The following is a 26854-nucleotide window of genomic DNA, read 5'->3' on the forward strand; positions in this document are numbered from 1 at the left end:
AGATTTGATTTTACTAGACTGTTTACCTGCAGGGCATAGGTGACGGACAGACCAACCAATCCGGGCAAATTGTCCTTGCCCAACACTCCGAATAAGGCAGCGAAGAAGATGATCAAATTACCGATCATTTCTAACCTAACCGCCAACCATCTATTTGATATAATACTGGGATAGTAACAGACTTGGTTCTGGTCCACCTTACGTTCCGATTCCGTGATAAAACGTTCTTCTTGTCCAAACGCCCTAATAGCTTGTGCCCCCGTTATTGATTCTCCAAAGTGGGAATAGATTGGAGAACGAGACACAGACTCCAGACGTTTCAATTGACGTGATGTAGCTACGTAGAAGCGTTGAATGAAGTAATAAAGCAGCCCAATTGGGATGATGACGATGATGAAGAGAGGTGTTGTGTAACTGATCACCACCAATGTTCCTATTACCTAAATAAGGAGATAAGTTAGAAAGAAAGAAATCAAGTGTATAGTGACGTAGACATTATCTCTTTTCATCATCATGTTAATTTAGATGCAAGAGAAAATAAAGTCTAGTCGATTGTCTAGATGAGAAAATATTCTACTAAAGACAACTATAAATCTCACATCAAGCAAAGCAGTTGTACGTTCCAAACTATTTCGCAGAGAAACACAATGAGGAAACAATTTTTCATCTAATACTTAAATTTAGTTTGGTTGAATAATGAAAGGTGCAGTGAATTTTGAATAGTGAAATAATGGTGACTAAAGAAAGTGAAATTAATAAAGTAAAATATATAATAGGTAAACGTCGTTTTCTGCACATGTTGTCGACCTTACCATAAACCGTCCCGAACTTCCATATTTCGGTTTCAAGTCACCAACACTTACCGCCGCCCTGAGCACAGTACCTCAAAGAAACAGTAGACACCGTCGGAAATGTACCATGGTAGACTATTGTCCAGCACTTCGACATCTTTAGAGAAACGGGACAGGATACGACCGCTGGGCGTCGTGTCGAAAAACGTCATGGGCTGACGCAACACCCCCGAGAGCAGGAATTCGTGCAGTTTGCGGGCGGCGATCACTTTCGTCGCGTATTCGGGCACGAACTCGACCAGTACCGAGGCAATGGCTGAAACGTTGAGAAATTGATGGTGATAAGAAAGGATGGAGGAGTTAGTGTAGGATGAACGGCCGTGTTTTTGGTACCTATGTCGATGCTGGCTAAAAGAGTAAAGTTGTGCATATTATGGGTAATTTGGTGGACAGGTGACTCAACGAAAATGATGATGGTTATGCTGGTTAGATGTTAGTAGGCTTGATGGCTAAATGCGTGTCTTAAGCAACTAACTAATGGAAACTGTTAGGTTACTCTTGTTAATATTAATTACCGTTAAACTTATGTAAAATAAAAATGAGCGACCTGTCAATCATTGTGCTCCTTGCGAAACAAGACTCCACATATTTATACCTACACGAGAGGCCTTCACCGTAACCCACAACTTTTTAAAAACTGAGCAAACAATGGCTAACATTTACACATATATTATCATGTATTTATTGATTTTGATATATTATAAACTAAATACTTTCAAAACATGGATACTAAATCCAATTTTTCTCTCTCGGGACTGAAAGTACCCAAGACATCCAAAAGCAACCAATTTGGGACGCCCTGTACTTTCGAGGAGAAATAAAATCAAATAAGTAATTGTCGTTTCCTACAGTCATAAACCGCTTATTTCGGTTTCAAGTCAACATTTAAAGACAGTACCTCAAAGAAGCAGAAGATGCCGTTGGACAAATGCAACGGTAAATTGTTGTCAAGCACATCTACGTCTTTCGAAAAACGAGACAGGATGCGACCACTGGGCGTCGTGTCGAAAAATGCCATAGGTCGACGCATTACCCCCGAAAGAAGAAAAGCATGTAGTTTGCGGGCGGCGATGAGTTTCGTCGCGTACTCGGGTACGAACTCGACCAGTGCCGAAGCAGTGGCTGAAATGTGGAGAAATTGCTAGTGATCAGTGTGGAGATGGAAGACGAGAGAGCTTCCTGTTGATCAACAAGTTTCAGGTACTTTGGAGGACAGGACACTTACCCACTACAGTTTAATATTTATAAGAATGGTGACACTGAGTGTAGTATATATTTTAGACGACTTGGTGACTCCGAATATGGTGCGGATTAAATTATTAATAAGCTTGATGGCTAAACGCGTGTCTTAAGCAACAACTAATAGAAACTATTGATGTTACTTTTGTTAGTATTAATTCAACAACATTCATAGAATAGAAAACGAAATATTTCCTTTAATACGATTGATGTTTAAAGGGGACGAACAGTTAATCATTGTACTCCCTACGATACAATACTGTACACATATTTACAAAAAACTTTCTGTATCACTTCAAAATTCTATATATTCCATGAAAAAAGGTGCCTGAAGAAATCATTATTTCATAAAACGGTTTCTACAACGAGCAGGTCCGCAAAACATTCAAAATTCAACTTAGAAGAAGGTCTTTTCTTTACAAATCATCAACCTTTCCATAAACCGTCCTGAAAAAAGTACCTCAACACAAGAAGACGAAGTAAGATATGTACGGTGGTAGGGCGTTATCCAGAAAATATTGTGTATTTTTCATACCTAAGATGACACACATTTTAGATGATTTAATGGAAATCCTTAATATAATGCATGTTTAAATTATTAGTATGCTTGGTGGTTGAATGCGTGTCTTAAGAAGTAACTCATAAAAAATGAAAAGAAGCATAATCATTTATAGTTATTTAAATATTTATACAAGACGCAGAACAAAATAAAAGAGGGTGAAGTTAATCATTGTGCTTCTCACGAAATATTACTCTATCCATTATCTACAATTAAATAATGATTAATAAGAAAGTTACAAATATTATCTCATATTTTACATACAAAAGTGTCTGAAGAGATACCTGGCCCAGAGATACCCAAAACATCTAAAATTTACCAATTTGGAATATTTATGTTTCAACTGTGGTAATTCAATAAAATGTAGAAAATAAATCCATTTCCATAAACTATCCGTAATTTCCATATTTTGGCGTCAATCCTCCGAAATTTACCACTCAGACCCCAGTACCTCAAATAAAAGATAGAGCCCAAAGGATATGTTCATCGGCAGCTCATCGTCCAGCACTTCCACGTCTTTCGAGAAACGGGATAGAATGCGACCGATGGGTGTGGTATCAAAAAACATCATGGGCAGACGCATCACCCCCGAAAGTAAAAGTGCGTGCAGTGTGCTGGCGGCAATCACATTCATCCCATATTCGGGTACGAATTCGATCAGGGTCGAGAGAAAGGCTGAAATGAGAAGACATTGGTGGGGCTCAGAATGGATGGGGTAGCTTAAGGTAGAAGTGTTCTTCTTACATCAAAAAAGGCAGTGTTGATGCAATGGAGGAGGTGGAAGAGAAACGACGCCTTTTTTGCACCTACACCAAGAAAATCAAAAGGACGAAGTGTCATTGGCTTTCAGGATCTGAAAATGGAGATATTGATAGTGGCCAAAACCGATGAAGGAAATTGTGGAGGAGGGGCGACCATGTTTTTCCTTGTATCAACACCGAAGAAAACGGAAAGGGCACATATTTTTAGGTATTTTGGAGGAGGCTTCCAATAAAATAGTGGCTATGACTGTGGTACACATTTAACTTAATGAAACTGATGAATGGAATGTTAATTATTTAGATGGTAAGGTTGTTTTTGTTAGTACTAATTCGACAATACACAAAGAAAAGGAATAGAAATAAGTAATTCGTAGATATTTAAGCTTATGGTATATCAGCCGATGGTTACCTTTAAAGATATGTAAATGGTTGATGTAACTATTAAATTTAAGTATTTAGTTTAAATTGCTGTTAATCAGTGTGCTCCTCGCGAAACATTGCTCCACATATACATTTAGTTACATAAATATAAAGAAGAAAACTACACAATACACACAAATCTTTTAAAAACGATTACATCTATAAATATTATATTTAGTGACACCGTAGATGCAGTGAACATATTAGTATTAGTGTTTCATTAAACGCCTCATGTACCTAGTCACATTTTCGGTGTTACTAAATTATAATTCAGCCGAAAGACAACCGCCGCCGCCAAACAGGATCGATCGACAAACCAAAAGGGGGGAAGGCGGACGCGGACTCTTCCGCTACCTACCCTGATGCTGTTCATGAAAATAACGTTAAAACAGGACGGCAGTCGCGTATCGACGCCATTGATGTCGTTGGAAAAGCGGGCCAACACCCGGCCCATTGGAGTGGTATCGAAAAAGGAGAGCGGCAGTCGCAACACAGCGTTTGCCAGGTACGAGTGGATTTGGATGGCAGCGTCCGTTGTCGCCTTCGCGAACACCACGTTCGACACTATCAAAGCAACCGCTAGAAAAAAAAGAGGAAGCGTGCCGTTACAACCCAGTATTTCAAATGTTTGTTAAGTTTGCTGAAATGTTCCTAAATATGAAGTATAACATATTAAATTACTTATAAAGTTTATGTTAGGTAATGTTGTTGTCACTGAATTAACAAATAACATATATTTTATTTCTTGGTGAAAAGCGTGCGTAATGAACTCTTGTGCCCAATCTCCGCCACCAAATCTACACTCTATGTTTCTATATTTGAGTTTTCTGCTTATAAATATATTAGGAAAATGAGTAGAAACACTGGGTTATCACAACATTTAAAAAAAGCTAGTGCTATGTAAAAAAATGACAACTAATCATTCCAGTTTGTGCTCCTTATTCCAACAATCCCTCCTTCATTCGTAATGCAATGTGCTATCACATGCTACGTTCAGTTACAGGATATTGGTTGACAAGATTTCTACTATTTACAACCAAATCCTTCATTCTCATTGACATCGGTCATGCACTAAACTATCACCTTTTGTTTGTAAAATAAAACCTGTGCTTTAGTTTCTTGTTTTTTGGCTTGACTACTGTAAACTACCAGTGTCATGGAACGTTGTAGTTTCTGCTCATGCGCAGTGCCTTATAGAACCTCGTTCCTCTAGTCCAACTCTACCTAGGGGGCTCATGCTAGTCTACAATTAAAAATAAACGTTGCTGGCCCCAAACTTACGATGAGGGAGCTCTCAAGGACCTCATAACAGTTGAACGGTAGTTCGGTGTCGATGTCGAGCATGTCTTTCGTGAAACGGGACAGTATCCGACCGATTGGATACACCTCGAAGGTGTGCATGGGCTGTCGCAGCACGTTGTTCAACAGGGAGCGGTGCATCTCCGATGCCGCGTTCAACGACGCCAACGTCAGATTCAGCTCCGACGAACAGATCGATATGGCTACAACGCAGAGTGTGATAACCAACCGGGGCCGACGCTTTCGGTGAGTTGAAAGGCGTCGGCGACGGTCCGGGACAAGCAAAGCTGGGGTCTAAAGAGCAAACTCAACGGGGGGCTAAATTCGGAGAGGCAACATAATCAATAACTAACGAAAACTGAAAACGGAACACAATGATTCGACAGTAATTAATGATTGTTCACTATTTTTATTTGTATCCTCGGCCCATACTTTCATCTACAACACCACCGACAGCACAACATAAAATTGTAGAATCGACGTGACATATTGGGGAAGGACAATGGGGATGATTTCTATTAGATTAATTTACAACTTATATAAATAAATTTAGTGTAAACCGACACGAAACGACGATCACCACGTATGAAACTGCTATGTCGATGTGAGATTGCACCAAAATAATAAAACTAATCGCCCGAGAACCACTGCTTCTGCGCAGAAACTGTGTTTCTCAACGTCGCTTTACCGTATCGACTAACCGAAAAGAAACAGGTTATCCAGCCGCGGAGCGTCATCGGCAGGACATTGTCCAGCGTATCGACGTCCTTCGAGAACCTGTTCAGGATACGTCCGACTGGTGTCACGTCGTAGAAGGTCGTCGTCGGCACCTTCATTATGTTCTCCAGCAGCAGGCGGTGCAGCGATTTTGCGGCGTTCAGCGTGCCCACGTACAGAGCGAGTACCGACAAGAATATGGCGATAACTGAAAAGGTTTTCAAAGAAAACAAAACAACCGGTCAAACTAAACGTAAATCAAAACGGAACGGTGAAGAAAATAAAATGGTGGTGTTAGAAAGAATAACAAACAAACTTAAGCAAAGTAACAAGCGACAGTGGTCTAGAACAGAAGCGTGAAGCAATAAAGCAAAAAAATAATATGAATGATGCGGGATGAGCATATTTTATTTTTGCGCATTTATCACAAAACCAGTTCTTTACTTTTTGAATAGTTTTTTCTAATTAGCAATTTTCTTATCACTCCTGGTTTGCAATAAATCAGAATTGCATAATTATAATACATTAAAATATTAGTTCAACGAGTTTTGCAGAAGTGTATCAAAAATTACCATTTTGTTTCTAACAATATTTATAAGGTATAATTTATTTTTGTTAGTATGTGCATATTACACATTTAGTTGCTAAAATTTAGAAAATTTTCGGTTAAACCATGTTAAAACATTGACTAATCAAACAAATACATCTAAAAATTGGACAACTGAATTATAATTAATTAAAAATGAACAATAATCCTGTCTTCCAAACACTATTAATATTCCAGTAGTTACAGTAGTGGGCATAATTATAGCAATTTATTGAAATATATTAAAAAGTATAAAGTAAACTAACTGTACTATCTAAATTGGATGCCAGTACCTATAATGTTTATTGTTTTTTTCTATTATTATTTCGTGCACTGTCAATTTAAACCGATTATTTACTAGCGACATTTTGTTCATTATAGTGAAAAAATGGTTAGTGAATGGGGGTTCGTTTGACACCAGATGTACAAAGAAACCCTGGTTTCTATTAAAGATGTATCACATTAAATAAGAATTATGACTACACTATTTAACATTTTAAAAAATTGCTATAATAAAGACCAGTACTGCATATTAAGTGTTTGGAGAACGTCAACAATTAGCAGCAAATAAAAATCCAGGAACCTAATAAAACATGCTGTAAATTAAACTCAAACCGAATTAATAATGAAGATTTCGTGTAAACATTCCGACTAATTAACTATAAAAACTCACCTTGCCCGATGCCTAAAGCACCGTAAACCCCCAAATACATATCTCTTTTCTGAGTGTTCTGCGTGCCGTTCGCCAAATCTTTATCGTCCGCCCACCGTCCCAGCCACACGTTGGAACCGATACTGAACCCTTGAAACACCATGTTCAAAAGAATCGTGGCCGCAGTCAAAAAGAAACCGATCGATTTCAGATAATATTTGTAAACCTGCCAACTGACACTGCCGGTTTCTGATTTCTCGGCCTCGATCAGTTTTTCACCTTCCTTTTTCGACACGGATTTCGAGTCCTCGATGGACTTCGAACGTTGACGTTCTTTGCCAGAGCTGTCGATCGACCTTTGTCGCTGCAGGGAACCGTTCGCTTTTTCTGAGCCTTCGGATTCTGATACGTGGGAACGCATCCGTTTGAACTCGGTCTTGATCTCGTCTGGAACCTGCGATTCGATCTCGTCCAAATCTGTAAATGTTTAATTTCGAGTGTCAGTCATTGTTTTGTGAGTTGTTTATGGAGCTGTACAAAAATATACAATTCGATGCATCGAAAACACTAGAAGGAAAGATTGCTCTACCAATAAACCTAAAGGAAATTTATGTCATGTCAAGTCAGAAGAAATTTATAATATAAAATTATCGAGTGACAAACAATTTAACAAGATTATATAATGGAAACAAAATTATTCAGTAATGATACAAACAAAATCAATTACGCAAATCCAGGATGTTAATGTTGATAATTACATATCATAAGTATATAAATAAACAGAATGATGATGATGTTTTAATTATTAGTCTAAATGAAGCTATAAAAACAGCAGCAATTCTTAGCACTCATTGAACTCACCGACAATTTGCTCATTATAACCTTTAATACAAACAAAATAAAAGTTAATATTATTCAATTAAAATAATAATGTACTTTGATTGTGTAATGACCGAACTAAAGTATACAGGTGTTTCGTGTTACTGTGTTAAAAATACAAATAAAAATTACCTTCAGCAGGTCCCTCTGACGCATGTTGCAGCAAAAACTCAGCGAACGATCCCTTTTTGTTAAGCAGCTCTTGATACGTTCCACTTTCGGATATCTCCCCGTTCTTCATCACCAAAATCTTGTCGGTCTGAGGTAGATAGGTGATGCCGTGAGTGACCAACACCCTCGTTTTCTTGCCCAAAAGTCCGGTGGGACCGATAACTTGTTCGAAAATGTGTTTTCCCACATGACTGTCGACAGCGCTCAGAGGATCATCAAGCAAATAGATCTCCGCATCAGCGTACACAGCTCTGGCCAAACTAACTCTCTGTTTCTGACCGCCGGACAGATTGATGCCCTTCTCGCCGATTTCTGTCTGATCGCCAGCTGGCAGCATGTCAAAATCGGGTTTCAATGCGCAAGCCTTGACAACATTATCGTAGATTTTCTGATCGAACTTCTTGCCAAACAATATATTATCTCGCAACGTTGCGTTTTGAATCCAAGCTTGTTGCGACACGTAAGCGATGGATCCGACCGTATTGACACGTCCGGATTTTTTCTCCATTTCGCCCAAAGAGGCGTATATGAGACTGCTCTTACCGCAACCCACCGTGCCGACCACGGCATTCAAACTGCCCTTTGTCAAGCGTATGTTGATGTTCTTGAGCACCGGCTCGTCGCCCCAGGAGAAGTTGCCGTTTTCGAAGATGATGGGGTCAACTACAATTTTAATTGTTAGACCGTTCAAAGAATTATATTGTAATAGAAAGTATTACCTTCATTTTGGTCGTGGGTCACGTTGTTGGGGTCGAGTTCTTCTTCGTTCAAGAATTTGTTTATTCTCTTTACTGACACCCACGTCTAAATATTAATTAATGTTAAATTATTTGGATTGAACATTGGATATCTTGTTTTGACATATATGGTTTTAACAACTCAATTGTAATGTCTAAAACAAAATATCCATAGTGTGGTAGGTTAACTACCTACATCCATAAGCCAAATACGAAGCTAAAGAGTAGATTTTTAACTCTATGAATTATTGTTTCATGCAATTACATCGATCGTGTTTTTCTTGAACAATGAATGAGGTGTGTTAATACTGATATTTGGAAGGACCTCTCTGATTGATGTTTAAGAAAAACAGAACGTTGGAAGTTACAGCCCGGAAGTAAAACTACTTTTTATTTAAATTCATAAATAACATTCCAGGCTGTATCCTCCTTATTAGTTGAAATTCTTAATAAATAGTATTAATCAATTGCCTTACTTGAACCATGTTTGATATCATCATGGGCAACATGCTCAGGGGAAATCTTAGAATATTGAACAGAGAGATAGAGACATAGGCCTTATTTGCATCTAGAACGTTACTCTCGTCCACCAATACGTATGTAGCGAAAGTCACTAGCGACACCTATAGCATGCAATCAAGAGAAAAAATAGGAATGAGTAATTTTGTAACAGGGCACTAAATTTGTTTTATTTAATTTTTGTCACTGTTTTTCATCAATGAAAATGTTTTTGGTTGGACATACACTATTGTTATTTTAAAGCAAGGAATTTGCATAATTTGGTTAATGATTTGATATCTCATGAATTCAGTGCTTACATCAAACAAAAAACATTTAGCATTGTAGTTATGTTTCAGTATGTTTCGTCGATAATAACGCCGTTTCAAACAATTTGTTTTGTTGCCAATTCTAGTGAGACTCAAATAGGATGTATGCGAGGTGTTTTCTCGTCATTTAGTGCTCCATTTTCATAAAAATGTTAAATTAAACCAATGACTGAAATAATATAGTATTAAAAGACTTTTCACCACTGGTACCCAGTTAATGAAATAATTAAGCTTCACAATAAAAATAAGTAAAAGGAATAATTCTTTCTTTATTGAAATTTTTAATGGAAAGATTACTGAAGTTTTCTATTGTGAAGCCAGTTAATTATATCGTGACCTGAATGGATCACATAAATACCTCGACAACGTAAACGATCAACATTGGTAACAGCGACATGGGTAGTCGCATAATGCTAAACAATGTCAGAGATTTAAATGCTATCTCCGGCGTCAAAATGTTGTTTGAGTCGCTATAGATGAAAATTACAAATGTCACCAGCGTTACCTGCGCACATCAAACTAAGTTTAACAAAAATATAATTATATAATAAACTAAATCATTAACAAAATTCATTAATTGTCTGCAAAAAACATAAAAACCTGTAAAATAAATTGTTTGAAAAACAGTCAAAATTTGTTTTTGTTCGTGTAACAAAATACCAAAAACTAAGTGATTGTTTTGGGTACTTTGTGGAAAATATAAACGCCCAGTGACTCGGCTTCGCCTCGTCGACAACTCACCAAGAACGGAGCACAGGACCAAATAAACGACGTCCCGGCATTCATGTACGCCGCCTCCTTAAGTACTTTGATCTCCTTGGCACGGATCTGCAGCACCTGTTTCTCGAAACTGGGCTCCCACGCGTACAGCTTCAGCACTTTGATCCCGCTCAGGATCTCGTTCATCAGCTTCACCCTCTCGTCCTTGTTCTTCATCTGTTTGATCTGCAGCACCTTCACCTTGTTGGCAATGAAACCGTTCACCGGGATCAGGATGATCATGATCGCCAATCCGGCCAAGACCGAAGGACCGAGCTCGTTCCACAAGAAGTACATCGAGAGGAAGATTTGCAGTGGGGCGGACCAGATCATATTTAGGTAGGCGGTCAGGTCGACAAACTTTTGCGCATCCACCGCCATCAGATTGACAATTTCGCCGACTGTTGTTTGCTTACGGGCCGCGTTCGAGATTTTGAGTGCCTTTTTGTAGATGGTCGCAACGAGGGCGGTACGAATGCGCATGCCCACTATGAACATCCGGTTGAAGTACTGGGACAGGATGATGGTTTGGACAGTGGCGGTTGCCAAAAGCAGGACAGCGTACATGTAACCCTTCCAGGTCTCTTGTTGTTCCTTGACGAATGTAATCAGAAGTCTAAAAAAATAGTGAAGATTAAAGAAATTGATTTTCTTATGAATACTGAACAGTCAATAATTTGAACAACAACAATATTCATAAAGGAAGTTAACATGTTTGAGCATCCTTTTATATAAATAAAATACGTATAATACAAATTCAATTTTGAAAAAGGAAACAGGTGCTAACTAGATAACTTGGCAGATTAAAATCTTGACAAGAGCAGTTTCAATTATATAATTGATTGTGATAAACGCAAGCGGTTTAGAAAAATATTTTCATTTCATTCACTCTCAAGGTCACGAAATTAATAAAAAATGCGGAAATATTTAAATAACCTAACGATTTGTTGCCAAAACATTAATCACATTAAATAAAACACGAGTTATTAAAAATTTGTAAGTATAAACATGTGTCTAAAATTAGAGAAAACCTGAAATTACCTAAACATTAAAATAACCATTATTTATAGCTATTAATCAATTTAAACAACACAATAAAAAAGTGAATTATTGATATTTTGCTAATATATTATCATTAAATATCTTACCCTAAAATTATGGGACTGACGAATGTCAGCAGATCCTGCACGAGTTTCAGCGATGCCCCGAAGAAGAATGTAGGGCCGAACGACTCCACGAGGGCCGGCAAAATAGATGCTGGCTTCTTTTTGCTGCTGTTAACAAAATCCACACTGGCTGAGTCGGGTTTGAATGATGCGCGTGTGTGTGGGGAGGATGAACTGAAAAATTTTGACTAAACACATTGATTTCTTGATTTATGAGAAAGAACACAGGAGACTCTAGCGAAGAAATATACATAAAAGCGTGAAGAAAAGAAAGAAGAGACAACACAAAATAGGAGAAGTTGATGATGTGTGTGATGACAATACCTTTCACATTTTTGAAGGGTTTTGTGCCAATATTTCTCGAACAGTGGTACGACTTCCTTGGCGGAATCCTGCGGGTTCATGTCCCACAAATCCTGCGCCTCAAGAGGTTTCTTGAAGCCCAGCCATGCTAAAGTGTCGAACCATGCGAACAAGAGCCTGGACGGAAAGCTGGCTCCTTCTTCCGGACATGGTCTCTGCAACACCAATCTTTAAATTCGGACACAAACGGATGAAAACAAAACTTACCTCCACTTTGGCGTATTGGGTGTGCTTGGGGCTCTTGTCGGCGAAGCAGTTGAGAAGGAGCATGATCAGGACCAGGGGATAGTAGATCAAGTAGCTGACGTAGTCGTAATAGGGTTCCGGAACCTGGACCTGGGCCTGGCGGATTTCCGTGCGGAATTGGACCGCACCGCACAGTCCCAGCAACAACCAGAACAGGAATTGCAGTCCCGACGTTTGTAGGCCATGTTTCTTGTTGAACACCAGCAAAACGGCCGATAACAGCTGAAGAAAATTGTTTTGAGTGAAATTTGTTTAGTTGTAAGTAGGATATTAGATTTCACGTTATCAGGACATTCGTAAATTGTTATCAGTGTATGGTGGTACATAATCTAGTTGTTTAATTTTATGCTTTGTAATTGCCATAATAATGATAACACTTCAACATAATATTTCATAACAAATTACTAATTGAATATTAGTTACAGTGTGAAATTAATATTTTAACTCATTTTCTGATATCCTTATGTGTTTTTGATACTTCACAAAACGGTTTAGTTTGTCAATGGAAATAAATTCATTGAAAAAATATTTTTAATTCCGTCACAAACTTATTAATTATTTTTTTTTAATCAACACATTTGTGTGTAGGCATTTTGCAAGATATTAATTAAATTCAATAAGGAACTATGTTAACTCATTTTCTGATATCCTTATGTGTTTTTGATACTTCACAAGACGATTTAGTTGATCAAAGGACATAAATTCATTGAAAAAATATTTTTAATTCCGTCACAAACTTATTAATTTATTTTTTAATCAACACATTTGTGTGTAGGCAATTTGATAGATATTAAATTCAATAGGGAACTTGTTTCCTCTATAATAAATTTATCAATGTTTCTTAATACTGAATGTTAAAAATGTTATACTAGACCTCGCTTGAACGACATAGATAAAAAAATTTTATAGCAATTTTTAAGGCAAGTCAGAGATTTTATAGTCCGTCTATAATTTACAAATTTAAAATTTAAATGGCCCATTTAAATTTATAATATAACATTAATATATTAATATTGGTATATTTGATAGAGATTCACATTGAGATTTGAAGAAAACCAAAAGGAAAATATAAAATTCTACATTTAAAATATAAGTTTATAAATTTTATATTGTCTATTTTTATATGGTTGATCTAATAATTATACGTATGTATATAGTTTCAGTGGTTTCAGAAATTTACATCGGAGTCAATAATAATAGTGTAATAATATTTCTAGAAACTCATTTGGAAATATAGATATAAATCCATAAAACAGCATTTAATTATATTACACAAAAGAACTAAAAACAATAAAAATTCTAAATATCAATCTATCAAATCAGACATTAAATAATTTTCAAATTCATAATTATAGGAATATAATTTCAGTAGCTTCAGAAATTTACACAGAATTCAATAATGTAATAATAATATTTCTAAGAATTTATTTGAAAATATAGTTATGTCTCTTAAAATAGTATATAAATATTTCAGAAAAATGGAGAAAAAACAGTTAAATAATATAATTATTGTTTTATTGTACGTATATTGTGTATTTATAGATACAGCTGCAGAATTTTACATATGAATATGTTAATGAATTATTTATTATATTATCATTATAATTATATCAGATAAGGATACAAGTGGAATAAATCAAATATCATTTAATTATGAGTGGAACATAATCTTTATCAAATTCTATTTTATTGAATTACAAAAGACATTCACATAACATCAAATTTGTTCAAACAACCATCGATATTCCATTTAATACGGTCATAATATAACGGCAGTCCGTTGGTAAACACGCAGCTCCGATAATATTTATGCCGGTTCTGGTTTGATGACTCAGTTAACAGAACCCGTACCCGTTTATGCACATTTCGAATCGTCAATTTTCGATTTTCCCCCAACGAATTTGACGAGAGGACTGACCTTTTCCCCGCGTTTGGTTCTCTTCGACGATCATCAACGCACTTGTCATTAAAATACGTGTGGCCGCGGTAGAAAGCGGCTTATCGTCCTTGAGCGGGCCGGTTTAATTTCGGCCGCCACAATTACAACGGTATTAATTCGAAAAATCTCGTCATAGTAAAATAATCGAGCCGGAATTATGAATGGGGGGTACGCGTTGATTGCGCAATGGTCAAAACTGATTTTCTAATTTCGCGTTCCAAATATAGACACGGTCATTCAGTTTAGTTTTGTATCGATTATATAATTTACGAGTTTTATTACAATATCATTCCGATGCCCATGCATAATGAATTAAATTTGCCGCGGGACTTGTGATCGCCGAATCTGTGTCTGTATTCGTATCTGCGGTTTAGTTTGATGAATTCGTCGACTGTTTACACGCAACCAACTCGGTTTTAACCGGGATCTGTTTCCGAACGTGAAAAACAACATTGTCACCATATAGAATTATCCACGTGCATTTACCTGGAAAATAATCAATAGGTGTTGTATTTCAACACCATTATCTGTTTGCTGATACTTTCATATATTAATTTTTTCTTTGAAGGAAATGAGGGACCAGTAAAAAGGTGCGATTACAAAAAAATATGTTGTTTGTGTTATCTCGTTTTACTCGGCAAATAGTTAACAAAAACTTCCATTTATCTTGACTTGAACAAAACGAGGTCAATTTGGTTTGATTTAGAGATTATTTTTAGGGCAAGTGTATGGGTATTTTGGATCATAAATGATTAATTGAATGTTCAGTGTATTATTAAACTAATGAATATTAAAATACTGGTTATATTTTTATATCCATTAATTGAGAAAATATTATAAAGTAAATATTTATTATTGTTTGTAAAATAAACTTTATATCACATTAATTATGCCTTCTTTAATAATAAATAAGATAAATTTTCAGTTCTTATTTGTTATTTTTGGGTATTTAAATTATATAAATTATATTCTTAAAATGTAAAGTATTTATTGTGCAATCATCTGATAAATGACAATTTACATTGTCAAGATAAGAAGTAGATTTATCTACTTTGTTTTACACTTTTCTCGGTACAATTATAATGAAATTAGGCTTGTAAGTTTTAAATTTTCAGAAAAAAAGTTATGTAATTATTTTCTTATTATAAATTGTAACCACAAACGATGTTAATAATTTATAGTACATTAAACTGGTTTACTTCGTCAAGTAAATAAACATTACAAAAAACAACTAAAAATAATTAAATAACATAAATATCTATCTATCAAATTGGATATACAGTAGTGGTCATTAATGTAGCAACTTTTTTAAAATCTTAAATATTTTAGTCTGATTTTGTTTATTGAATATAAACTGTAAGTCAAAATTGGATTTCACATTTTTAGTAGAAACCAGGGTTTTGCTTGTAGATCTGGGGTCAAACGGACCCCCATCCACAGTCTCACAGTTCTTAAAAAAATTTCAGCAGGTAATATTTCCTCCAGGTTGAATTGTTTTTTGACATTCGAATTCGATTTTCTTTCAACTTTTTCGTAGCTACCTCTAGCCAGTTTCTTTAAATCTTTTAATAATTGAATTATTTAGTCGTAAACTCTTAGCCATCTCTTCTTGTTTCTCTTGGTCTTGGTAAGGCTGAATTATAATTATTCTTACAGTTTCACTTCAAGCAATGATTAAATAATTATAAGAAGCAAAAAAACACCAGTAAATAATGAATTTAAATTCACAGAGCACAATGAAAGACTATAAAGTAAAAAGTTACTACAATTTTATCAACTGAAAAAACAATAAACATTTTACATTACATTTACAGCTCATTTTTCTTATTAATATATCTAAATAAGTTACTATAATTATGCGACAACTGTATAATGTTTACTCATAATTATATGTACATAATTTAAATACATTTCAAGTTGGTCAAAAAAGAAAGTATCAATTTACTCTTAATTAAAACAAATACTTATTTCTACATCTATATATAGATCTACAGATGTTTTGATCGATTATGGTTGAAGTTGAATGATTAGACAGAATATACAGTTAGTCAACCGTTTAATTTAAATTAAAAAATTGTAATGTGAAAATAAATAAATGACATATTAAAAAGTCAATTCAAGGCTGCCTAAATTACATACATATTTAATTAACAAACTACTCGCAACTCAAACTGTGTTCCATATTATATTTCAAAAACAATGGGAATAACAAGTAATTTGTAGTTTTAACTGACTATTATATTGATTCATGTTATTTGATGAACACTTGTGGCAATTAAAATATTTAAATTGTCGATTTTATACTTCGGACTTGCAGTTCCAATAGGATAATTAATAGTAACTTGTGCAGGACTAAATGTTGTAATATTACACAATATAATAATAAATGATGACTGGGCAAAACTAAAATCAATTGACTCCTTGAAGCTTAACAAACTTGAAACCACTTTTTGTTGACATTTATTAAATATTTTAATATTCAATAAATCAATACCGGGTGCATAAAAATTATCAAATCATATAATATTTTAAGTGATAAGAAATAAAAAATTTATCTGACAAGGTTGATTAATCACGTAACTTATTTAAAAAAATTATTCAATTAAGATATTGATTTTTACAGATAATTAATACAGATTACACCAGAATCATTCAATTTCGCCCAACCACGTGTTGGAATTTTCGTAATTTTGATAGAAAAAAAACACATGCACACTCGCGTGAGAAAATTCTTGTGTAGGACAAATAGGTTGCGTTCACCTTCCCAATATGAGATAGAAAGAGATCGTGATGTTTTGCAATGTTTGAATCGATTGTAAAAGAGCCGCAATTGCGCTTTCTTATTATTTTAAAGATCCCGTTCCGCATTTAATTAACCGATTTTAAACAGTTGCGTTTTTAAGTTTGTGGTGGTTTTTAGTGTTGAAATTGCGGTCGGTGAAAAAAAAACTGAAAGAGATTTTACTTACGAACGATAGAATCTTGATTACGGGTGTGTAAATATCAACTTTGGGCACCGAACCGTCTTCACTTTTGGCATTTTTTACACTGGTAACGAGGTCCGTTGCGGATAAAACGCACAATGCAGCCGTAACAACTAACTTGGACACATTGAGCCAATTCCACGGGATGTCCCTTTTCTTACTGTTTGTTATGTAATAAATTTCTAAAATGGAAAAAGTCCATAAAAATGCACAGGGAAACCACACTAGCACTGTTCTTTCAAAGCACTTAGTTAAATCGGGATCTGTGGTGTTCCAACTTAAGTTATAGTCCTGCAACAAAATAATGATGAAAATATTAATCGTACTTTTGCAAAAATTATTAAATAGCGGTAATAATTAGCAAATAATTCGGTCGTTATTAGGCGTTAGTATTAACCTTCAATAACACGACTAAATTAAAATGAATCCGTAAACTCTTGACACATTTTAATAAAAAAAACTAAGTTGGATTAAAATTCGCAGTCTTATAAATTAATATCATTTAATTTGAGCGAAAACTTACCCAAAAATCGGAGCCACAAAACAGGTCTAACGTCCCGTTCGCCATTTTCACGACTGACCGTGCGCACTCTCTTTTCTTACCAGCTAAAATAGCAAGATTTATAATTAACAATACACACGGAGATAACAATCATTATAATGCCCGACCTAATCTAATAAGTGTGCATACTCATTCAACTAAAGTCATTAAATAATATTATGAAATTTTAAGCAAACTATTTTTTAAAATGATTATCAGATATTTTCAAATGTGGGGTTTAAATGTCAGCGCTATTGTCAAATATCCATTATTTCCTCTATTTACTTATTGCATAAATAATAAATAAATTAAATACATAAAAAATTATAAATATATATTTGTATTAATTTCCAAAACTAATGTCAATTTAAATTTACAATTTAAAGATTTTTTAAGCTTTAGAAACAATTTTAAGTGTCATTGAAAAAACTGCTCTGGCAACGTTGCAAATGGCTTCTGTCAATGTGCCAATTTGTTAGGTTACCTTAACAACAACATTCCGGTTTGAAGATAATTTTGATTATTGGCGGAAAATGACTAGTAACAACTCTAAACCAATATTTTTAGACGTAGATTCCTCTATTGTGGAGAAAAATCTTCGCTTTACGGTAAGACATGTGTGCCGAAAAAGTCAAATTATGAATTTATGTTCGTTATTTCCAGAGAGATGATGAAGAGGATGAATTTACTAAGCTCTTTGGTAAAGCTCCACCACCCTCGAAAATTATTACGCCTACTCCAGGTAATTATTATTCTTATAAGAAAAAGTACTTCAAACTACTAAAATATTTGAGTTGTTGTTGATTACTTATTACTGTATAAAAATTAGTAGATGTACAAATACACATTAGACTATAAATAAAATAAATTTATTGATTTATATATTTGACTCCTATAATTTTTATTATTGATTGAATATAACAACATATTTTATTTGTTTAGTTGATATGAATTTTGACTATTGTAAATAATTAATGACACAATTTGAAGTATATACAAAAGTATATTGTAATACAGTCTAAGTTGTATAACATGAACCATGATTTGCCAGAAAAAATCGAGTTATCAAGTAAAAATTGCGCATAATTTTCACCCTGGACTACTTTGCTTTAAGTTATAAAATATTTGGGTTGTTGAAGTTGGCATGTATTCCACAGAACTTAGGTAATAATAATTCACAATTAACTTCACTACAAAAGATGCACTATGATTTGTTGAACATTTTCTGATGTTTATAAAAGCTTACAAAAACAATGGTAAAAACATTTACACAATTATTCAGTGTCTTTTGTAACAATTCAACTTGCGTAAATCTTTGTAATTATTTTTCTTCAAATTATTATTTTTGAAACGTTTAAAATGAATATTCAGAATAACAATTAAAATCTGCAGTTCTCAAGTGTAATTAATAATTTATTAATATAGCTATATTTTTAATGTTTATAAAGCTAAATTGTCAATTAAAATTAATCACTAGTACATTTTTAACATTATTTATGCGGAGTCAAATTATTGTTTGCAACCAATTGACCAAAACACAATTTTAAATGCTTTGTCCTTGATTATCACTATCAGAAGCTGATTAACAGGAAAAAGTTTTTTACGGGGATTTTTACTGGTATTGTCAATATGTATACAATCATTTACAGTAACTCATAAATAATAACATAAAAATAACCGGAACCAACAATCCTGCAAACATTGTAAAAACAATTTAGTTGAAGATGCGACCAATTTGACGCCATATTCGATTGGACCAATGAATAATGGTTTTCACCTTGAATTTTTACCTTCAGTTATGCAATACCAAAGGTTGAAACAGGAATGTTGGAAGATCCGAAGAGCCGCATTTAAACAAACACGCAAATCAAACCGGTTGCCGGTGTATCTTTTCTTTTTCTTCATTTTGGGACCGTCAGGATGATGGTCGGTGTTTGGGAAACAGGTTGAAGCGTTAAGCTGAATCTCATGTTCGAGATTTCTTCCCACACGATAAAGTGTTTCGTTGTACTTTAATGTTGATAATTTATTATCGGTTATGTATTTCGCCTTCCTTGTTGACCTTTTCTGAAAAAATGCCTTAAAGGTCTCAAACGACTAACTGGATAACTAACTGTTCTTCCTCATTCCTATTAAATAAAAAAATGTTACATCTTCGATAGTAATGTGGGTTTGTCATTCGAATGGACAAAGTGTACCCACTTATTCTTTTGGTTTATGGAATTATAATGATTTGAGACGCGATGATGGGGCCGCAATTATTTTATCGTTAATAGTTGAGAGTCCTTGGTCGTACAGTAACGGATTTGACACAATAGTAAACACTCGAAGAGGAACAAAACGTGAAGGTTCGTCAAGGTTTTGTGGCTTTTATAATAGATCAACGTTCAGGATAGCCATGTATCAAAGTACATATGACAAATATCTTTAGATAACTGTTGGTTTTTCATTATAACTTGTATAAATTTGGTTGACATAGCTTTCGGGAATCCGTTTTGTAGATTATTTGTTTCCGTTGTCCTATTTGAAATTTTATTGTACTATCACGTGTGAATGATTCACGTGAGTCTCTTTTGTTAACTTGTGCAATGCACAAAACGGTAATGGTATTTTAATACCGGCCTGTTGTTATCGCTAATTGTTGATCATTAAAGTTAATCTCAGTGTGCATTATTAAATTAATGCTATGTGGATATTTATATACAAGAATGTACTGCACAACAATTGTTACAGTACATAATTTAAATAATTCAAAAATAAAAATAGATAGGTATTCGGGGAACAACTTGTACAGTAAATACGATTACAAACGTTAATTTTTACTTTACTCACGATATTTAATTAAATAATTTAATACTATTTATACATTTGTATGACCTCATTAATATATCATATATTTTTAATTAATTAAATTAGGATGTTGATAGAAAAATGCTGAACAAACATTCATTATCTCCACATTTGAAACACTCGAAAACGTGATTTATTTGTGGTACATTCCACACTAAATCTACCAGATGGAAATTTTTTATTCCACAAATATTTTATTTTAGTTTCTTTGTACGAAATATTCATCAAATCGAATAAAAAATCTATTTCTTATAATAAAATATTAAAGGTATTTTGAACCTCTATTTCTTTACCGAGAACTAATAATTATTTGAGTTGTAAAAATCGTTTTAAATTTCAATAATTATAAATTATTATCGTATACTTACGACACTTTTCTTATTTACCCGTTTAAAGCTGTTAAGAAAACAATAGATTTACATTAGTGTGATGATTTAATTAGTGGTACATTTCATCAGGGGAAAATCTCAGAGTCATTTCGTTTATATTGGAATTACGAGTAACTAACTGCCTACAACCTCAATTCTTATATAGATAACAGTCGTCATTGAAGCTTTACAGAAATTTAATTCTGTATAAATAACATAAGTAGATATGCAAATTATAAAATTCTCCAACATAGTAATTATTTTCTCCATTACAAAATAATAATGTAATTAATGAAATATTTGTGTAATTTATTAGCAGGTGCGGCCATTCAAGTTGCGCATCCAACAAATAATTGTTATTAACAATTATTTTAATAACAAAAACAATAAGTTAAACATGTCTGGTGTAACCCTTTTACAAGTTTGAAGAACTTGGATTTTAAATTGTTTTTCAATATTTCAGTCAAGTTTAATATGGCACATAAATAATCAATCACCGGGTCAGGGACAATCAATACTAAACGATAAAGAAGAAAACAGTCTCATTAATTAATGCCGAGGACATGCATACATCTGTTGGAAATCAGCAGCTGGAAATAGTGGTTATTAAAAAATTGTTAGATTAGAAAGATAAATTTCTACCAACACCGACATAATTGACTAAAACATCTATTTTTTCAGGACTGGTTGTGAAGACCCACGAGGTGGGAACATCAAAGAAAGTATTCGTCAACATATGCCATACGGATGCGATTCCGCCACCGAAAAACATCACCGAACAGGAACTTCAAAAACAGCTGGAGGATGAAGTTCCCGATTTTAAGGTGCCCATGAGCATTGGGAACATGAGGGCCGATAAGGATAATAAAGGAGTCGAAGTTAATGTCGTCGACATCGCCATTCATACCACGTTCTTTAAAAAAATGCAAAACATCGCCACCTTCAAAAGTTTCTTCTTTGCTGTGGCTTTTGCCGTATGATACGCAACTAGAAACGTAAAAAACATTTAAAAAACTAAACTCGTAATTGTGTTGCAGGGTCTCGAACATAAGTACGGTTTAATATGCGTAGACCAAAAGATAATATTAAAAAACAAAGCGGCTTACGGCACTCTTCAGCCGCACAGAATTGAACAACGAGATATTGAGGAGAAAATGGGAAAGGAGGCTCCGAAGCCCTCGCCCATGGAAGAAATTACAGGAAAGAAAGAAGAGCCGAAGAAAAAGGTGATCATCGAAACCTTGTCAAGCGTTGAGAATAAACCTAGAGTACCCGAGTACAGGCTGTACAAGCAAATGGGAGGTCCGAATAGTTTAATTGGCGAGTTCAAGTTTCCGGATGTGGTAAATTTGTAATTTTCTAATTGTTAATGTTTTACTTAATCCTATGTTTTAGATTTCTGCCAAACAACTAACTGTGGATATTGGGGAGGATAGAATTTTAGTTGAATCAACGTCTAAGAATTATTTGTTAGATATATTCATTCCATATGTTATTAGACAAGAGAACTGTACATCAACATTTATTAAAGCTTCAAAGGTTTGTATAAGATAATGGGAAATAGAATTTATAATGTTTAAATGTTTATTTTTAGATATTGAGAGTAGTAATGCCACTTAAGGGAGGATAAGCATTGTTTCATCTTTGATTCAATTTAATTGTATTTGTGTAATTGTGTATTAAAAATAATAAATTGTTAACTGTTAATTGTGTTTTAATTCACCACTCATGTTGTATTGCCTAACTAAGTAGTATTAAATTGCTTATAATTTCGATGAGTGACAAAAGCAGATTCATCTGAAAGTATTTCTTCTCCTACTTATATACATGGTACATTTAACAGATCTACAAAAGTATTGTTAGAAAGAGTAAATCAAACCAATATTTGTGTTGACAAGAATAGTAAAAAACATTTGATGTTGGAAATTTTTATTTAGGATTTTAACAGTAACAATGCCCCTCTTATGTGGGTGAATATAAGGCATCAATTTTTTAAAAAAATTCGTTTATAAAGCTTCGGCACCGGAACATTTCAGAATTATTATTCTAGTCCTTACAAGTACAAAGGAATTATTAAACTGTGAATATATTTATGCTATCACAATATTAAATAGAAAATACACATTCTTGTATAAATAAACACAAACAGTTTATCAAACAAGCACAGCTAGGTTTCATTATAACACCCACTTTTAATTGTTTGAGATTCTTAAATGATTTTGATTATTTATACAAGCGTATACAATCAGTTAAATAAATTATTATCAAACTTAACAAAAATACCTACATTTTCACTTATAGGAATGGAAAAAAATTTTTATATAATACATAAAACTGGACGAATGCATTTACATTATTCATAACGTAGAAAGTTAATTGAAAATTTTCGTCGTCATAAAATTTTCCGAAAAAGTGACCAACAAAGTAAAAAAACTACGTGTTTTGATATCATTGCTATATGTGCAAATATGAAATGTCTTACTCTAGCATATGACAGAAACGTTTTATTTGCGATATTTACAGCAGATCAGAAAATTTAGTATCTTAAGAATTGTATAAAATAAAAGCAACTAGAATCCCAATCTCGCAAAAAAGGTAAATAACAAAAACAGATATGTAGAGGACTGCCGCAAATGTCTCATGACTAGATTCCAGACTACAGATTAAAACGCAAATGTATTTGCACATAATATTGAAATAAGTTAATAAGGCCAGATAAAAATCACAATTGTAGTACCTACAACAAGCTTTAATTGACTAAGTATTGTCTAAAAATGATATGTTCTTAATGAAAGACCACCTCACAGGAACAGTTTGCAACAGCCCATAAAAATCTTGCAGATCTTGCAAATGAAAATCGAGATGGGATCCAAAACAATTATCAGATCTCCGTAAAAAACGTAGGCCGTTCGAGCCTCATCAACCTGAACATCTGAGGTAGAAAGTAAATAATGTTAAAACCGATGGCGGCACAAGTAATATACTTGCACCCCAACTCGGCAATCGTCTTGTGCTTGTTTTGGAGCGTATTCTCTGACTTCTTAATATTGTCGGCGTCTTGTTTCAGCAAGGTGCAGATAAAATTGTAAGACCACTTCTTTAACAGCGCCCTAGTCACCAGGACGCCGGCGAATCCTATGACAGTTCGCAACAGTATGCAACCAATCATGGTGTAAGAGGGCCACATTATGGCATATGGAGGTTGAAGTCCGGGGGGTGTCATTTTGCCGGTGCGATAGTTCAACCAGGCTCCAATGTGTAGGCCTACACAAACTGACAGGATCATTGTGGTGTCTCCCCTAAAAAATAATAAAATTAAGCCATAATTTATTTTTCCATTATACAGTTTAAATTCACAAGGTAAATTGTTTACCATATGATTCACAGTAATAGGAATGACAATAAAATTATTTATAGTTCCTAAAATTCTATGTATGATTTTATAGTTAGGGGGCGTTTATTCAGTTTAAATATTATATAATCTGAAATAGTAATGTATATTAAAAAACACCGATTTCATTTTTACACATGACAAATAGCTACATGAAATTATGTAATTTTATTATTTAATTTAATACCTTGCATATGACATAAAATTGAGTTTCTTAAGGTACATTTAACGTCACGCAAAATTTCTATTAACATCAATAGAAGGAACACATTTTATAATCATAAAGTTTACATTACAAACAATGCATTTATTTAAGTAACACTGTTTTCATACAAATATTGGTGTTGTTAAATTATATTTTATTAGAATCAAAACACCCATGAATTTATATTGTGTTTATAGATTAGCATGTAATTATATTAAGAAATGAACATGGATATAATATTACATTAAAAACATTTTCAGGAACTTACATAAACATGTACATACAGATAAAGTCTTATTCATATCAATAGATGTAATATTATGAATTTACTTTAAAAAAAAAATAACACTCAAATTTTGTAAAAGGAGTTTAAAAAAATTTTTCTAAAACGACTTTCAATATTCTATGAATTTTTTGAATCTCATATATTATTTTCTTTTTTTTTTTTTCAAAGTATTATTTATGATTAATAATATATTTAATAAATTAAATTTATAGGCATAAAGTATATAAATATATTACCTGGTTGGTGTCCATTTTCCACTATTTGGATAATATACAATCATTAAAATAGACATGACGAGCAATAAAATTGGGGCAGTTTGATTGGTTAAGAAATAATTATCCAAATAGTCAACCAAAGGCACCAAAGGAAACATCAGCAATATTGCTAAACCCAATCCAACCACAATATCCTAAAACAAAATGCGTCCTTTATTTCAATCAAAATTAATTTGTTCAAGTGTCAAGTTTAAGTGGCAATATATCTGTGAATGATTGTTAATTATTACAGATTTGATACTACTGAACTTAACCATTTTATCTTGAAAAAACTCAAATATTTACGTTACCCGAATTATACCAGAGTGTAAATATTGTTTATAGCAAGCATGTTTTTTTATAAAATAACAGCAATTTGTGTTTTTTATTAATTAATAATTTAATTACACAATAATATTATACAAAATAAGGAATAATTTATAAAAATGATAATAAATTTAATATATAAAATTACTGATATTAGAGTACTTTTATATAGAAACTAAAAGCAAGTGTTTGGTGACTAACTTATCTGATACTTTCTTACAATTGATATCAGTCAGTGGAAAGTTATTCATATCAAATATTTCAGTATCTTTAAATAGACATTTAATCAAATAATCACAATTAAAAAAAGCAATAATTTACAAATAAAATCTTGTAAAATCAGTAATTTGCTTGAGGATTTGAAGTCACAAAGCAGCTATAAATTTTTATGAGTGTAATTAACACTTAAAATTTACTTAAACATCAGTAAACAAATTCACTCTTGATGGCACACAATACATACTTACCAATACTGAATGCATCCCTAAATATAACCGGCTGATACATATAACACTGCACCAAATTACAGCAATTATCAACCCTGTGAAAAAATCATATTGGTACCTATCCATGGTATACAATAAAACAGAAAATGGAATTGACACTCCCACCATTGCATGGGTTGATGGCATGCCATATTCCATAGCCCATTTGTTCTGGAGACGGACTACTGGTGGGCCTGGTCTGGGCAACTGAAGGATATCTTTTATGCCCTGCCCTACAAAGACAAAAACTGAAACAGAATTATTGAAATATTTTCTTGCACTTACCGATATACATAACAATGGCCCACACAAGGACAACCCTCCTACCAACAGCCCCATCAACATTCCAAAACCAGAATGGGATGAAACTGGTATAAAATAATTCATCTCCAAGGGCCGTTCCAAAAACGAATAAATAATACCAGTATTTGTTGGTCACTAGGTCTTCAATTTTTGAGTCTTTGTTTGCCTTTTCTGTTCTAACACCAAAGTAATTTTGAATTTTCGCAACCAGTTCCGGCTGTTTCATATATTCGACCATGTCCATTTTCCGACTCCGACGACCGACACTCACAAATAGAGAAAATGTACTAAAACTGATTCAAAATCTAATCATGTTAGAAGTAAATAGGCTAACCTATAATTTTGGGGCCATTTTCGGCCTGCAGTGCAGCAACCCACGTTGCACCTACGGAGATGCGCACGAAATTTTAAAATTTCTGTACATCACACCGTTTTTTAAATAACTGGTTATATTTATTGTTGAAACGACGTAATTCAATATATACGGGAGCCGCTCATTTTGTTTACTGTTAGATTGTAAACTATATAATCAACTGAAGCACATCTGACCATCTAAATAGGGATGTCATCCCCCATATTTTTTGAAACTGGAATGGGGGTCAAATGGTACCTTATTACATAAGACAATTAATTCTCTATACATTCTTACTTAGTTTTTGAAAATTGATCGACTATTTTAGAGAATTCTA

General features: G+C 33.6%; 3 protein-coding genes across 8 annotated transcripts in view; 1 reads left to right on the forward strand and 2 right to left on the reverse strand.

Moving 5' to 3' along the window:
- The window catches only part of LOC109607341 (multidrug resistance-associated protein 1), a 30133-nt gene extending 12343 nt beyond the window's left edge, over window positions 1-17790 (reverse strand). The window contains exons 1-12 of one of the 6 annotated variants that reach the window (XM_049967822.1): window positions 17679-17790; window positions 17141-17446; window positions 12194-12454; window positions 11948-12141; window positions 11606-11797; window positions 10440-11073; window positions 9348-9494; window positions 8854-8938; window positions 8096-8797; window positions 7106-7561; window positions 5831-6054; window positions 27-440 (exon numbers count right to left, since the gene is read on the reverse strand). In XM_049967822.1, coding sequence (XP_049823779.1) covers window positions 27-440; window positions 5831-6054; window positions 7106-7561; window positions 8096-8797; window positions 8854-8938; window positions 9348-9494; window positions 10440-11073; window positions 11606-11797; window positions 11948-12141; window positions 12194-12454; window positions 17141-17446; window positions 17679-17723 — 3660 coding nt within the window. In that variant the 5' untranslated portion in view covers window positions 17724-17790. Of the gene's footprint in view, window positions 1-26; window positions 441-883; window positions 1108-1749; window positions 1974-4188; window positions 4410-5830; window positions 6055-7105; window positions 7562-8095; window positions 8798-8853; window positions 8939-9347; window positions 9495-10056; window positions 10204-10439; window positions 11074-11605; window positions 11798-11947; window positions 12142-12193; window positions 12455-17140; window positions 17447-17678 lie in introns of all 6 variants that reach the window. The other 5 variants (XM_049967825.1, XM_049967819.1, XM_049967821.1 and 2 more) reach the window with 5 other exon arrangements.
- Window positions 17791-18158: 368 nt separating this feature from the next.
- On the forward strand, window positions 18159-22621 carry LOC109604268 (PIH1 domain-containing protein 1). Its single transcript, XM_020020794.2, has 6 exons — window positions 18159-18304; window positions 18360-18438; window positions 21596-21888; window positions 21952-22257; window positions 22310-22453; window positions 22509-22621. The coding sequence occupies exons 1-6, from the start codon at window positions 18230-18232 to the stop codon at window positions 22542-22544; spliced, it is 933 nt and encodes a 310-aa protein (XP_019876353.2). The 5' UTR covers window positions 18159-18229; the 3' UTR covers window positions 22545-22621.
- A 205-nt stretch (window positions 22622-22826) lies between these two features.
- Window positions 22827-26523, reverse strand: LOC109604266 (sphingosine-1-phosphate phosphatase 2). Its single transcript, XM_020020793.2, has 4 exons — window positions 26148-26523; window positions 25845-26095; window positions 25033-25205; window positions 22827-24213 (listed from the first exon to the last, which is right to left on the reverse strand). The coding sequence occupies exons 1-4, from the start codon at window positions 26407-26409 to the stop codon at window positions 23796-23798; spliced, it is 1104 nt and encodes a 367-aa protein (XP_019876352.1). The 5' UTR covers window positions 26410-26523; the 3' UTR covers window positions 22827-23795.
- Between the last annotated feature and the right edge of the window lie 331 nt (window positions 26524-26854).

Source organism: Aethina tumida, chromosome 5 (genome assembly GCF_024364675.1).
Source record: "Aethina tumida isolate Nest 87 chromosome 5, icAetTumi1.1, whole genome shotgun sequence".
Classification (NCBI taxonomy): domain Eukaryota; kingdom Metazoa; phylum Arthropoda; class Insecta; order Coleoptera; family Nitidulidae; genus Aethina; species Aethina tumida.